Here is a 15,319-nt window from a genome sequence, read left to right on the forward strand (position 1 = left end):
AGTGAAGCCACCTTCTTTCATCTTTTCTTATCGGAACTGCCCAATGAGATGCTGCTCCAACCAACCAGAGTGAAAACAAAAAGTGGGCCATAGTCAACCAGGAGGTAGTGATAATTGTGGTGGCATTCAGCAGCAGCAAGCAAGCCCCAGCATTTCCATAGCTGGATATCCAGCCATGCCCCACTTTCTTTTTGTTCTGGTTGATCAGAGATGTGATGGAGCAGTGAGCCCCACTAGTGTCCAGTGGGAAGCCTGCTCCTGCACATCTCTGACCAACTAGAATGAATAGGAGGCAGCCTGTTAATTGGATATCCACCAACGGAAATGCTGGCTGGTGCAGTTCTCCTCCTCCTGGCTGGTGCAGTTCTGTAGTTTTAAGTTTTAAGTGCTTTTGTAGCATGGATTGAAATTAATGCTTTCTCTGAAATGTGATGATTGCATAATTAACTATGTGATTTCTGACTAGGCTGGGAATGTCAATAGAGGAATCTGTGAAGCTCACATCTGTACAAAGCAGTAATGAAGAGCCTTCCCTCTGTGGGTCTTCAGAATTGCCTGGTCCTTCAAGAGAGTCAGCGTTTGATGATCATGAGGAGAAAAGCAACCAGCTGCCACTATTGCCAGAGAGAGATTTTTGCCATTCCCTTTGCAACATGGAACATGTTCCCTCCAAGGATCTAATAGGAGAAGCAGAAGGCATTTTGATATCTGAAGAATCTGTTATTCAAGAGGAGATTGCTGAGGAGGTTGAGACAAGTATCTGTGAGTGTCAAGAGGAGAGCCATAAAGAGGCACATGTGAATTCCGAGCAACTAGTCAGCCCAGTTGGTACGAATGAAGAAACAGAAACTTTGCCACTTTCAGGGAACTCTGATGTAGTAAGTACATTGTGTGAAGTTGAAATTAAGGTGGAGGAGAGATTGGAACACCCCCAGGAAGAAATGTCAGTCATGACTGATCAGCTGGAAAACAGTTTATCACCTTCCCAGTCTGCTTCATCTGCAAACTCTCTAAGTAATATGGAAGAAAAGGATCTGGAATGTGCCAAAGAGCTAAGTCCTCATGGAAAATATTCCCCTGTCCTCAATGGTACCTTATTTACTGGTGGAAGTGTTGCTGTACATATGGAGCTGCAAAGTGACCCTGATGAACAGTCTTCTGAAAATGCTTGTATTTCTGAAAATTCATTTTCCTCTGAAAGTCCAGAGGAACCATGTGTCAGTATTGCATCTCCTGGAGGTGACACACAGTCAACTTCAGAGGAACCTTGCACACCAGTATCTCTGGAAACAGCATGCTCATCTGACATTTCTTGCACTGAAAACACGGAAGCTGATAGTCAACAAAAACCTATTGATGATCATCTAAATACATCTTTAATATCTGAAGTATCTCCCATGCCTGCCTCACCTGTAACCTCAGAAGCATCTCTCATGTCCAATTTGCCTCTGACTTCAGAGCCATCACCAGTTTCCAATTTACCTTTACCATCAGAAACCTCACCAATGTCTGATGTGCCCTTAACATCTGAAACCTCCTCAGTGTCTTCTGTCCTTCTAGCTTCTGAAACATCTCATTCAAATAGTCTGTTGTTACCTTTGGAAACATCTCCGCTTTCAGATTCGCCAATGAGTGAAAGATTTAGTCAGCAGAGAAAATCACCATGTTCATCTGAAGAATCCCTGTCACCACTGAAAGAAGAAGTGTCTACCATTGCTAATAATTCTCAAGAAGATGACCTTGCTTCACAACAGAAACAGATCCAAGGTGTACCTGAAGCCATGAAAGCTGTCACACCTGAGGCTTCAACAGTGGAAGAGTCCCAGTCTAGAAACATTACTAACCAACCATGTAGATCACATACCGAAATAGAAGAATCTTTCATTTCTTCTGTGGCAGAACACTCTTCTCCAGAAGTGATAAAAATTAGAAATCATGGTGCTCTACAAAGAACTGAAAAGAAAAGTACTGTCTCTCAGCTAGAAGTTTCTGTTCTAACAGAAACAGCAGGATGCAAAAATACTGAATCTCTTCCATCTAAATCACATGATAAAATATATACCTCATCCTCATCAGAAAAGTTGTTCTCGGAAGTGGGTAGAAGTAAGTCTCACAAACTTCAAGGGACTGCACAGAGTCGGTTTGAAAGTTCTTATTCAACAAAGTCATCAGAGCCTACAAAGTCACCTGAAGTAAGAGGTGAAAATAGGGACCTGGAGATTCCAAAGAGGAAGACTGCTGAACACCATGGTTTTGGGATCTGCAAAGAGAAGCGAGCGAGAATTGAAGATGACCAGGTACATCGTAATACATCAGCAAGTTCATCTGAGAGGGAGGCACCACCCAGAGAAGAGCCCAGAGTCCCACCTCTTAAGGTAAACTGATAGGGGAACATGTAATGAAACAAAATTGACAGATAAAGGTTTCTGTGGAGTATACTGGGATTTTAGGTAGGGTTTCCATACATCCCTGGACATCCCCGGAATACCGTGGTCGAATGTAGTGTCCAGGTGGAAATTAGCAAGATTTCCGGAAAATCTGAATGTGTGGCAAAAGCTCAACAACTCCCCCCACCCCCCAAAAAAATCTAAAAAACTTTTGTGTCTGGATTTTCACTTTTTGAAATACAGCAACCCTAATTTTAGGTAATTCAATAGAACAATTCCAGCTAGTGCACTCTTTCTTCTATAAGTTTATATTTAAAGCTGAAGATACAAAAATAAGTAACCAGCACATAGAGGAACAGGGATACTAGCAACATTTCAATGGTCTGGTACACTGTATGTAGATTGAGGTCCCTACACCCACCCACCTATACTATACTATACTATACTATACTATACTATACTATACTATACTATAGTTGGACCTCTTGTTACATCAGTCTCCGTTTGTGTTTTTTCAGGATATGAATGCGGCAGGTGTTGCCGCACATGCATGCACAGAAGCATTCTGTGCCTCTCACACATGTGCAGAAGCACTCTATTGCACCATGCGCATGCGCAGAAGCTGCACTCTAGTTGCGGACTATTGGGGGTACGAATGGCACCCCGGAACGGATTGAGTTCATAACTAGAGGTACCACTGTACTGTACTGTACTGTACTGTATACTATACTATACTATAACAAATCTGTCAGTTTTGTGTTCAGCTTCATAGGTGTGTTTGGTCCCATTTTTGGTGGCTTTTTTAAAAACACTAAAAGTTTACATTTCCCCATAAATATGCATTCTTGTATGCATTTTCCCTGCAAAACACACATCTTTGTACCCATTTATTGGACCGAAACTTTATTAAAAAAATTGGAGAAGCAGATAGGCCCCAGTCATCTGGGATTTATACATACGGGTATGGCAAATTGGGCTGCTTCACTTTAAAATGTAGACAAAATTAAAATTTGTCCTCCATCCCTACAGTATTAAATGTATGTATGTATGTATGTATGTATGACAGTTCTTTTTTATTATTATTTCCTTTTAGATCCAGCTTTCCAAAATAGGCCCCCCTTTTATCATCAAGAGCCAGCCTGCTTCCAAACCAGAACCAAGGGCTTCTCCAAGCACATCAGCCAGCAGTGGCAGGAACACGGGGGCTCGAACCCTTGCAGATATCAAAGCAAGAGCCCAGCAAGCTAGAGCTCAGAGGGAGGCAGCTGCTGCAGCTGCAGTTGCAGCAGCAGCAAGCATTGTCTCTGGAGGTTTAGGGAGCCCCTGTGAAGGGGGGAAGACCAGGACATTGGCCCACATCAAGGAACAGACCAAGGCCAAACTGTTTGCAAAGCACCAAGCGAGAGCTCATATGCTTCAGAACAACAAAGAAGCCAAGTCTCAGCATGCCTCTAAGGAAGGTCCATCAGCCCTGGAGATCTCTGCTTCTTCTGAAACAAAGATTGAAGGTTCTACTGGTGTAATTATAGTTAATCCCAACTGCAGGTCTCCTAGCAACAAGTCTGTTCACCTTCGTGAAGCTCCTGCTGTACTGCAGCAGTCGCTTAACGCCCCTACTTTACCGGAAACTAGTACTGACATCTCTGTTCACAATTCTGATGAAAATATATCTGTTTCTCATTTGTGTGAGAAAATGCTTTCATCTACCTCTGCAGAAAGTAACAGTGTGTCAGTACTATATAATAAAAATTCAGTTCCCATGTCTGTGTGTAGCACTACTATGTCGGGAGCAATTAAGGAACTTCCCTTTGCAGGCTCTCTGGAAAAGTCCTCTGTTTCCATGTCTGTTGAAAGCACGGATGCAAAACCTTGCAATGTCAACATGCTGAAATCCATCCAGGGGGCTGACACTCCATGCATTGCCATCATGCCAAAATGCATTGAGAACCCCACTGCACCAACCACAGTAGACAGCACCATCTTGTCCAATTCCATAGATGAGAAACGGTTGCCAAGCAACAATGCAAACAGTGCCATTTCCAGCCAGTACACCAGTGTGCCAGCTTCCTCCATTGCAAGCAATTTGCCAAATCACCTGGTTGGCAGCTCTGTTCTGATTCCTCCTGTGGGGTCTACAAATAGATACTCTGATAAGATAGCCATAGCTGGATGTGGTGACCCTACTTCTTTGTCAAATAGCAATTCCGTTAGGGCAGCTTTACATTGCAGTGAGACACTTCCAGTAGTGGATTCTGTTGGCAGGACTTCCATTTCAGTGTTTGCCAGTAATATGATGACAGTAAGTTCTTACGAGAACCCCACCAAAATGAGTGCTGATGCCTTGGAGAGGAATTCTGGAGTGAGAAGCCGATTAGATCTATCTGGTAAATCTTCAGTGGGTTATGCACAGGCACCCATGAATAGATCTATACCTTGCAAAGTCATTGTTGACCATACAACAACAACAATGAACTCAAACTTGTCACTGGGTATTTCTGTTGAAAACTCAGAAAACAGCACAGATATGCAGAGCAGGCCTCTTAGGACAGAAACTGCCTCACAAAATATAGCATGTCCTCAAGTGTCTGTAATAAGCAGGCCAGAGCTGCTTACTAATGAAAATCTGGAGCACAGCACTGGCTTTAACACTGTTACAGGAAAGCAAGAGGGCAAACGTTTGCAAGCACCATGTACCAGTCTTCGAGAAGTGCCTCTCATGCCTCAAGATAAACGACTTGAAGCTGTTCCCCCCAGCCAAGGTTTTTCAGAACAGTTACGTGGTCCATTGGCTTTCAAAAGTGAATCAGACAATGTCTGTGCCAACCCATATAACCCTACTAGGAGAATCTGTTGGAATGATGAGGAGGCAATGAGCACTGACCAGTCTCTGGTCAGTCATTTTAATACAAATAAGCATAAAGAATATACCGAGCAAAACTGTTTAAAAAATGTCAAAACGGAGCCTTTGGGTTTTGCACATCTAAATGAGATGCATTCGAGGAATATTGTGACAAGCATCACCATGCCTGTTAAGTCAGAAGTGAATGAATCTGACAAATGTTTTCGGATGGACACGGAAGATTTTGCAAGGCCCGAAATGCCTCTCCAGGGTGCAGAAATAGCCACAAGTGCACAGCCAACACAAAACTCCAAGACATCTGTTACACATTCCATGGAAAACTCTTTGACAACAGAAACACTAAAAAGAGTTACAAGTGCTGGAAGCTCTAGCTGCCGTTTGTCTTCAGTGGAAGCCAACAATCCGCTGGTGACACAGTTATTGCAAGGCAACCTGCCACTGGAGAAAGTGTTGCCACAGCCCAGGTTAGGAGCCAAGCTAGAAATCAACAGGCTTCCCTTGCCTTTGCAAGCTACCTCAGTATGCAAATCGGTGACATCTGAGAGGAATGCAATTGAAAACACTTCCAATTCTCCAAATACAGATGGCAGAGGATTTACAGCAGCCACCATAGCCCCACTGCAAATCAGGAAGCGTGAGAACCACCCCAAAAAGAGGGTGGCTAGAACAGCGGGGGAGGTTAAGTGTGAGCCTGGGAAGCCATCGATGGATGCAGTGGGTCCCTGTGTCATCAATTCCAACATGAGCCAACTTGGGCACGGCCAGCTGTTTAAACAAGAGTGGTCCAGCAAGCATGCCATTCAAAGCAGAATCGCACATAGCCCAGAGATCAAGCAGCAGAAGAGGCCTCTGCCCTCATGCAGTTTCCAGCAGAACTTATTTAACATTGACAAAAATGGCAGCTTCCATGCAGAAGCAGGTACCTCACACAGGCAGCATTTCTACCAAATGCCAATGGCTGCAAGAGGCCCTGTTCCTACGACTGCTTTGATGCAGGCAACACTGAAGACCCCATCTGGCTGCAGCGCCTTTGCATTCAGCAGGCACCTAGAGCAGAAGGTTTTGGGAGAGGTCAACATGTCTGCAGCACCTCACCAACTGAGGCTGGCGAGTGTTTTTTCCCCTAACGTTCAAATTAAGGAAGGTGATGACATTTCTAGTGCCTCACAGACTCTGCAGAGTAAAGCATTAGTGCATCCTCCTCCCCCTCTGCCCCCACCTCCTCCCCCTCCACCACCCCCACCACCCCCTCCTCTTCCCAGTGCAGAAGCTCCGTCTGATCACAAACAACCGGCAGTTACCATGGAAACCACTAAAAGACTTAGTTGGCCTCAGCCGGCAAGCATCTGTAGCAATATAAAATCTGAACCCGTTTCTTTTGAGGAAGGTTTAAGCAGCAGCTGTGAGCTGGGCATGAAGCAAGCATCTTATGATCAGAGCGAAGTAAAAGAACAGTTGAAAGCCTTTGCGTTGAAAAATGCCGACTTCCCTTCCTATTTACTTTCTGAGCCGCAGAAGCCTTTTGCCCAATTAACTGCTCAGAAAATACAGACTCAGCAGCAGCAGCAGCAGCAGCTCTGCGGAAATTACCCTACAATACACTTTGGTAGCACAAGCTTCAAAAGGGCAGCATCTGCAATTGAAAAATCTATCGGAATTTTAGGAAGTAGTTCAAATACAGCCCCAAGCCTATCTATTCAGAACACTCAGATTCCGGTTCAGAAATTTGCTGACAGCAGCAGTGCAGATGAGCTGGAACTGAAATGCTCTTGCAGGCTGAAAGCCATGATAGTGTGCAAAGGCTGTGGAGCCTTCTGCCATGATGACTGCATAGGTCCTTCAAAATTGTGTGTAGCCTGTTTAGTGGTTCGGTAGGATCCAAAGTAGAGATGCAGTATCCCTGGTTCAGTGGGGAAGGCAAAGGCCAGAAAAGGAAGAACTGGAATATTTTAGGCCATTTTGTATCTGGATACAAAATGTTTCTGGGGAAGCTTTGTTGAGAAATGAGTTATACCTGCTTGCATGGCTCATCCTAGTGAGAATGACCCCTTGGAATAACGTGCACAAAAAAGTTAAAACATACCACACTTTCGTTAAAGTACTTTGATAAAGAAAAACAAAAGCATTTTCATTTCTATTTATACGCACAAAGTGCTGAACGTTATTTTTTCCCATGTATAAATGTAACATATTCTTCCAGTAAAAGAATTACGAGATCCACAATTCTCCAAATTTCTGTGCATGGAACAGTGCAAGAATACAAGAGAACACTAATCGACAAAGAAGAGACAATGAGCAGGAGGAATAATATTCTGCTATCACTAGCAGGCCATTAGAGCTACTGCAACTTGGCAGTTTTTGTAACAATTACATTCCTGAAGCCACATTTGCCAACCATGGTTGACTTAATACACAGCAAAAAAAGAGGGGGGGGGGGAATGAGACACTTTGGTAATTTTGGTCCCTTTAGGCTGCTGTACTGAAGGAAATTTTAATTAAGCCAGGTATTGAGGGTTACCTGTAACAAATTGGAGTTTGCATGATTTTAGAAGTTTGGAAGTGGAGGGTTGGGTGGGCAGGGCAGAGAGAGAATTACTACAATGATTATAATATATTAATCCATTTATCTTCCCCAAACCTCATCTATCAATTTATCCTGAAGGGAGATACTCAACTTATATGCATATATGGATCATATTATGTAAGCATCAAGCATGTTCTGAGCAATATCATTTCAATAGCCTAAAACTAAATCTTCTTTGATTCTCTGTGTAGATCCAAAAGAAACAAAAATAATAATGTGTGGTTTACAGTCCTTTTAAATATGTTTACAGCTTGATATATTTTTAAATATTTTACTAAATTTACTTGTAATCACTTTTTTGTGTTAGAGAGTTCACACCACAAATATTTTGTAGGATGGCTAGAGGAATGAAGAGATTTTAAAGGGATACTGCATCTTTTAGCTCTCAGTATTGTATTTAGTAGTGGTTTATGTTGATAGTTATATTTGAGACATATTGGCCACCAAACTAGGGGAGAAGAGCTGAGGCAAATTCCTACTTCTCTTTATAAATAAGGAAAATATTTTAAAGGGATACAAATGTGGAGTTTGACAAGAGGAGATTACTGGTTATCTTGAAAATGGTTTTTCTTTCTTACCATGGAGAAATACGTCATTCGCACCCACACAGTATAAACTTACTGACCTAATGCCTTGCTGTCCATGCAAGAAAATTGACAATTCCTTTCTACTCCTCATGACAGATTTATAATGCAAGGTGCTACACTAAATTCTGCCCAGAACAAATATTTTAAAATTTGAAATAAATTTATGTTTTATTCCAAAGTATTAACTTAGTAAGGGAAATAAAACAAATATAAAATTAAGACATACTTTTCTGTTTTGCATGAGTTTAACTTTTGTTACTAAAGAATAAATTAAATTTTTCTGGCATATCTGCATGTTAGTGAGGTTCAGCTGTTTAGAAATTGTATTTATTTTCTTATTGGACCACATTTAACATGACATCTGCCACTCCCCTATTTTTATTTTTATTAAATAAACTGGAATAGGCAGGGCTTAACATTCCTTAAACCAGAAGTTATATGGTTTGACTAGATTCCTGTTTTGTTTTCCTAGCAAGACCAACAGATTGTCTTGACACTCTTCAATATGAAAGGAATAGATACAGTAATTGCCTTACCGGAAGTGGCAAAGTAATGGGATAGTGTAGCTCAAAAGCACTCATTTGTAAAAGATAAATAATATGCAGTTTCAGCACTTTCAGCTACCCTTGAAGAGATTTTGCCTCCAAAATGCCTATTTTAAAAGCATGTTTTTGTAATGTTCAAAATAGATGGCTAAATGGGGCCTTTGTTAAACATGCATGTGCTTGCATATTTAGTTAAAATTTAGAAGATTTTAACATTAGAATTGTGATATCCTAGTTAATTGCAGTGGATGAAATCCCAGTTCCAGTAAATTCTTAGGAGCAGTGGAGCAAAGGTTAAGTCCAGTTACTGTATCGTTTATCAAAATAACCATGGGCATCAGGTTTTAACTAGAATGTCTTCTACCTGTCCTAATGATTGGCAACTGTAAAGAAAGAAAGAAAATTTACTCTGAAAATATACACAGGAAATCTGGACACCATTCAGTGAAAGTTAAGCACTTAAAGCTACAACCCTATGCATTCTAACATGAGAGTAAACCCAACTTAATTCAATGATTACATCCAAGTAAGGAGACACGGGTCTCTTAGACTTACATGGAATTTGGACTACATCCTTTGTTAATCTATGCTGTGGCTAGCCTAATATTGAAAGGAGTTGTACTTTAAATTATAAATGTTGAAATAAGGACCAGGATGGACAAAACTGCAGCAGATGTCTTCATTAAAAACCTACAGTAGATGTTCCTTAATTATACAGAGGTCTGCTTTGGGAGCAGGAAAAGTGGCACATGTGTAAGGAGCTCTAAACCAGGCATCCCCAAACTGTGGCCCTCCAGATGTTTTGGCCTGCAACTCCCATGATCCCTAGCTAACAGGACCAGTGGTCAGGGATGATTGGGATTGTAGTCCAAAACATCTGGAGGGCCGAAGTTTGGGGGTGCCTGCTCTAAACCCTCCCCTGGTTCTGCTTCTTACCTTCCCATAGCCTCTGCTTCCAGGCTTACTTAATCAGAAATGCCTAGCTAGGAGAAAGGTGCTTCAGTGTGCTTGGGAGATGAGCTGGAAAGGGAAGTTTTAGCATTCCCCCCTACTGTGCCCCTTTGGCTGATAAAACACCTCTGCTTTCCGCACAACTGCAGTAAATCTGGCTCTGTACACACAGATTTGCTACTGTTGAATCTAGTTTGGCACAAAAGGCTAATGACAGAAAATTTTCTCCTCTCTTTGGGTCTGCATGGATGCATGTGTGAGGGTAGGATGGCTGTAGTTGGTTTACTTAGCATATGAGATAGTGTTCTTTAAAAAAAAGGCATGAGACAAAATGGTGCTAGACATTATTACATGTTTTTCAAAACTTCTCCCTAGTGGAGATTAAGCCACTATTCCCTGATGATCTACCTAGAACTCATTTGGCTTACTATTTAGAAACACCTGATGGTGGCAGTAGTGGTGTATAACATATATATTATCTAGAAGAAAACAAATATTCTGTTAACTTTTTGTTATTCTGGCCTTCCTTCTCATTTCTGCCCAAATTTCAATAGCGCTGGACTCTCCTGCTATCAGGCTGTTTGTGGCATGACGTTTGAAAGGTTTATGCATTGGATCTGAGATGGGACGAGACCATCAAAACTCACAACTCTGTGCATAAACGCTATGTTTGGGTATGCCTGCACCAGCACCTTTTGCCACATTTTATTTCAGATCGTCCCAGTTTTAACCTTCGTTCATTTCTTTTACGTATATGGATCCTTCCCCTCAAAATTATGGGCTCTTAAAGTAAAATAAAAAAAGAATACATGCAGCAATTCACACACTTCATTTTAAAACAATGAACAAAAACAAATGAGGTGCAGGTGGGAATGACAGGCTGTCCCTGAAATGTTGAGGTGGCATGAGACAAGGAATGGTATGTGAGAGTTGCCCAAGGTTAAGTAAATAAAGGAGTTCAGCTCATTTAATTAGATACTTAGAGCTGATCAAGATGTTGATGCAGCTACCTAGCTCCCCTGAAGTAACTGGCAGTGCTCTCACACTAGCCTCCTTGAGTATGCAGTGTAACGTCAGAGAAGAGACTCCTGGAAGACTGAACCTCCATCTTCATAATTAGAAGAGGGGGGGAATCAAGATGGATTTTCTCTCATTGCAGAGGGAGGACTAGAGATCTTCCTTGAGTCCTCACCCCAGATATAACACTGCTCCGCTGAGTAAATTGTTTGCATGAGGTTAGACGGCTTCATTAACATCTCCATCAACTCTACAAGTCATTTAGCAATTCATACCAGTGCTGCACTGAATGTTAAGTTTGCTGTTTTTATGAAAAAGTTGCTGTTTTGAGGTGAGGGGAGAATATATGTGGGGGGCAACCCTTATTGTCCAGTCTTCTGCATATATTTTAATTCCTGTTCAAAGCTATTGTTTCCCCATCTGCTGCTGCTTTGATCCTTTTTTGTACTTGAATGGACTTGGGTGATGCCAGCTAGTCAGAAATGTTACAGTATATACTAGAATATCATGGTGCCATGTAGGCAATCAGATTTGGCTACTGGATGATGGCACTGGGGGCAAAGACATTGTCCTCACATATCCAGGCCTCGAATTATTGCAGTTCAAAGAATCATAGAATTGTAGAGTTGGAATGAACCACACAAGTCATCTCGTCCAACACCCTGAAATGCAGGATATTATTTTTTTGCCTAAGGTGGGGCTCAAACCCATGAGCCTGAGATTAAGAGTCTCATGCTCTACCGACTGAGCTATCCAATAGTTTTACTCCTATCTAGCTCAAGTTACGCAAAGGGTGCATTTTGTGGGAGGAAATGATCACAAAATTTCCCATCCCATTTCAATGTGGCACTAGTTTACAGGGCAACTAACATATGTTAGCTATGAGCAACATGTTCACATCTTTAAATATCTGTGTAAGTGCACCTGCATACCCAATCCAGTTTGGGTCCTGAAGCACATGTCTATGGCCATTCAGGCACACATTTATGTCACTCATACATTACAGTGGGTGAAAAGGCACTTGCCACATAAAATGTTGAGATTCTAACTTTCACTTGAAGAACCCAGGAAGAGAAGCCCTAACCAGGAATAAACTGAGACATGAAATGGGATAGGGCACTGAGTGTGTTAACTCCTCTTGCTGTTTTCCACGACTGCAAAAATGAACTTGTGCAGAAGTATCATGTATTAACCATTATGGGGAATGAAGTTTATAGAGTTTTTTTTGGTAAATACCCACAAAAATTTTTCACCTTCATTTCAGCACTTTTTGAAGGACAGAATCTTCCTCCTTGTGTTCTTCTGTGTACTCTCATATATTTTACACATATCCCAGAAATCTGTACGTAATTTTGGGGCTTTTGCTGTGTGCATTTTGTGTTCCTACAAAGAGTTTTCTAAATCGAAATACCCTTGTCCTGTTATGGACATAATGTAAAGATTTGGTAAAGTAGGCACTCCCCAATTTTGCATTCCATTTACCTGCTATGGTGTAGTGCATGAAATTAATCTGGGGGGGGGAGGTTGAGCCATAAAGCAAATATGTATTTCCTCTATTATAAATCTCCCTCTAAAAGTGGTATGTGTTGTCAGGGTGAGTTACTGAATTCTATTTCAGGACCATGGAATTTCTTGCTCAGTTTCTTCTAAACTGGTGCATATGGTGCTTTATAATGCAGTTTCTAAAGTGAAATTACCTTATGCTGCAGCCCTTATAAACACGCGCACAATTTCAGAGAAGTTGTTATAGTCTCTGGTTTTGCATAGTATGATGAAGGCCCAGGATCAACACTCAAGACAGCTAAAAAATGGCACCTAATGGGATCATCTTAGCTCACGTATGTGAGGCCATGTTAGACACTGAATGACTCTGTGTGACAGCTTCAGTTCTCTACAACACTGGGGGAAAGGCCAGCAACACTTTTTTCAGTGGATTATCATGGACCTGTGTAGCTAAATGTTTCTGAATCTAAGTGGGAAATCCTGTTGTCTTCGGTCATCATGCTTCGTCATTGTAAAACCAACAAAATAGTATTTTTTGTCTAATTTAAAGGAGCTGCTTCTTTTATAGCACATATTTCGCTTTGTACTATATTTGATAGTTAAAAAATAATTTAGCCTGTAGAATACTTTGTTGTATTTGTACTGTTCATGAATGTTACAAGAAAAGTGCTTTACTTTGCTGCCATAATTCTCTTGTACTGCTGTAAAATTTATTCGTTCCTGCTTTAAAAAAACCTAAATCAATTGCCATTTTTGGTACCGGGTTTTGTATATGTTATTATTTTTTTTTTAATTTTGTCAGTATTTGGAATGTTTACATCTCTTTGACACTAGCCATTCAATGCCTTTTTTAGGGTAGTATTTCTCCTGCCCATGATAACAGCAATGTGAAATCAACCCATATCTGTCTTGCATGAAGAACATACATTGTGTGTGTGATAGGAAACCCCTACCATGCATAGATATTTTTCATCTGCATAAAGAAAAATAAAACCTCCTTTCAGTCCTCTACCAAAGAAAAAGAAAACTATTCCTATAGGACAAGTTCTTCAAATTCTCAGAAGGGGGAGCAGTTGATTTCAATGGCATTGCTATAGTTTACTTGTTATGCTTGCTTTATTACCTGACTAAATGTGACTGAGTGGGGGGGAAAGTTTTAACTTTTTCTTTTTGTTTTTAAGAGGCAGTGTTTGGTTTAGAATTCAGGGATCATGCTCTCTCATCAATGGTGCTGTTTGTCTTTCTTTTTAAAAAAGAAAACCATTTGTTGCATACAAAAGTAAGCAAATGAAAATATTTGTTTTGTCTACATTATTGCTCTTTACCCTTCCAGTCCCCTGAAAATAACAATTTGGGCTTCAGTACTGAAATATTCTAAAGAAAATAAAAACAAAAATAATCATGGTTTGTTTGTTTTCTTTCCCTTGCCTTTATATAGTGTGCTATATGAAAACAAGCTATTCATTGTATATGAGGAAGATAGAAACCACAAAAAGGGGGAAATATGCACATTTTCGAACTGGTAATCATCTGCATCTATGTTGTACAAACAGTTTTTCTCCTGTTCTCAAAAATAGCCCCAAATTAACTTGTGCTGTAAAATGACAGCACACGAAATGGATCTACGTACCTATAATAAGCTACAGAAATAAACAAAATGAATTGAAATGTGAAGTCATGTCACATCCACATAGATTTAAGGTCAGCTAGATATATGCTGAAGGGACGCGGGTGACGCTGTGGGTTAAACCACAGAGTCTAGGGCTTCCTGAACCGAAGGTCGGTGGTTCAAATCCCCGTGACAGGGTGAGCTCCCATTGCTCGGTCCCTGCTCCTGCCCACCTAGCAGTTTGAAAGCACGTCAAAGTGCAAGTAGATAAATAGGTACCGCTCTGGCTTCCGTGCGCTGCTCTGGTTCACCAGAAGCGGCTTAGTCATGCTGGCCACATGACCCGGAAGCTGTACGCCAGCTCCCTCGGCGAGTAAAGCGAGATGAGCGCCGCAACCCCAGAGTTGTCCACAACTGAACCTAATGGTCAGGGGTCCCCTTACCTTTAGATATACAGTCATACCTCAGTTTAAGTATGCTTCGGTTTGAGTACTTTCAGTTTAAGTACTCCGCGGACCTGTCTGGAACGGATTAATCCATTTTCCATTACTTTCAATGGGAAAGTTTGCTTCAGGTTAAGTACGGACTTCCAGAACCAATTAAACTCATACTTCGGGTTAAGTACGCTTCAGTTTAAGTACTCCGTGGACCGTCTGGAAGGATTAATCCACTTTCCATTACTTTCAATGGGAAAGTTCACTTCAGGTTAAGTACAGACGTCCGGAACCAATTGTGTACTTAAACCGAGGTACCACTGTATGCTGAAGAATATATTGGAGAACATCCAGTGAAATAACACCAGTCTCTCTCTCTCTCTCTCTCTCTCTCTCTCACACACACACACACACACACACACACACACACACAGAGAGAGAGAGAGAGAGAGAGAGAGAGCTCTTCAATATGTGACTTTGAGTGAACCATCATTGAGAGTCGGACAAGTTCAGCCACTCATGCTGTGTGCCAGTAGAAATCCCATTAAAAATGTCAATAGGGAGATCATCACACAATTGTGATGGAGATTGCAAATGTGGCCCCCAGCCTGCTCTCAATGCATCTCTGTCATACATACCCTTTCCCTCATTTTATGCTGTGCAACAGCTAGGCAACATCTCTACTTCAAAATGTGGTGGTGGTGGTGGTGGAAACTCACCAGCCAGCACAGTAGTTCCTTTAATATTACCTATTAAACCAGAATTGGGGAACAGAAGATGTTTTTGAGGAAGACATTGAAGCCTGAAGGTTTCTCCCCATAATTAATTCACATATAAATCAT

General features: G+C 41.3%; 1 protein-coding gene across 1 annotated transcript in view; it reads left to right on the plus strand.

Moving 5' to 3' along the window:
* Positions 1-9,369, plus strand: part of ASXL3 (ASXL transcriptional regulator 3) — a 103,113-nt gene extending 93,744 nt beyond the window's left edge. Inside the window, exons 11-12 of the mRNA XM_035125483.3 lie at positions 467-2,375; positions 3,481-9,369. Coding sequence (XP_034981374.2) covers positions 467-2,375; positions 3,481-7,122 — 5,551 coding nt within the window. The 3' untranslated portion in view covers positions 7,123-9,369. The remainder of the gene's footprint in view (positions 1-466; positions 2,376-3,480) is intronic.
* The last annotated feature ends 5,950 nt before the right edge of the window (positions 9,370-15,319 follow it).

This window comes from Zootoca vivipara, chromosome 8 (genome assembly GCF_965207765.1).
Source record: "Zootoca vivipara chromosome 8, rZooViv2.hap1.1, whole genome shotgun sequence".
NCBI lineage: Eukaryota > Metazoa > Chordata > Lepidosauria > Squamata > Lacertidae > Zootoca > Zootoca vivipara.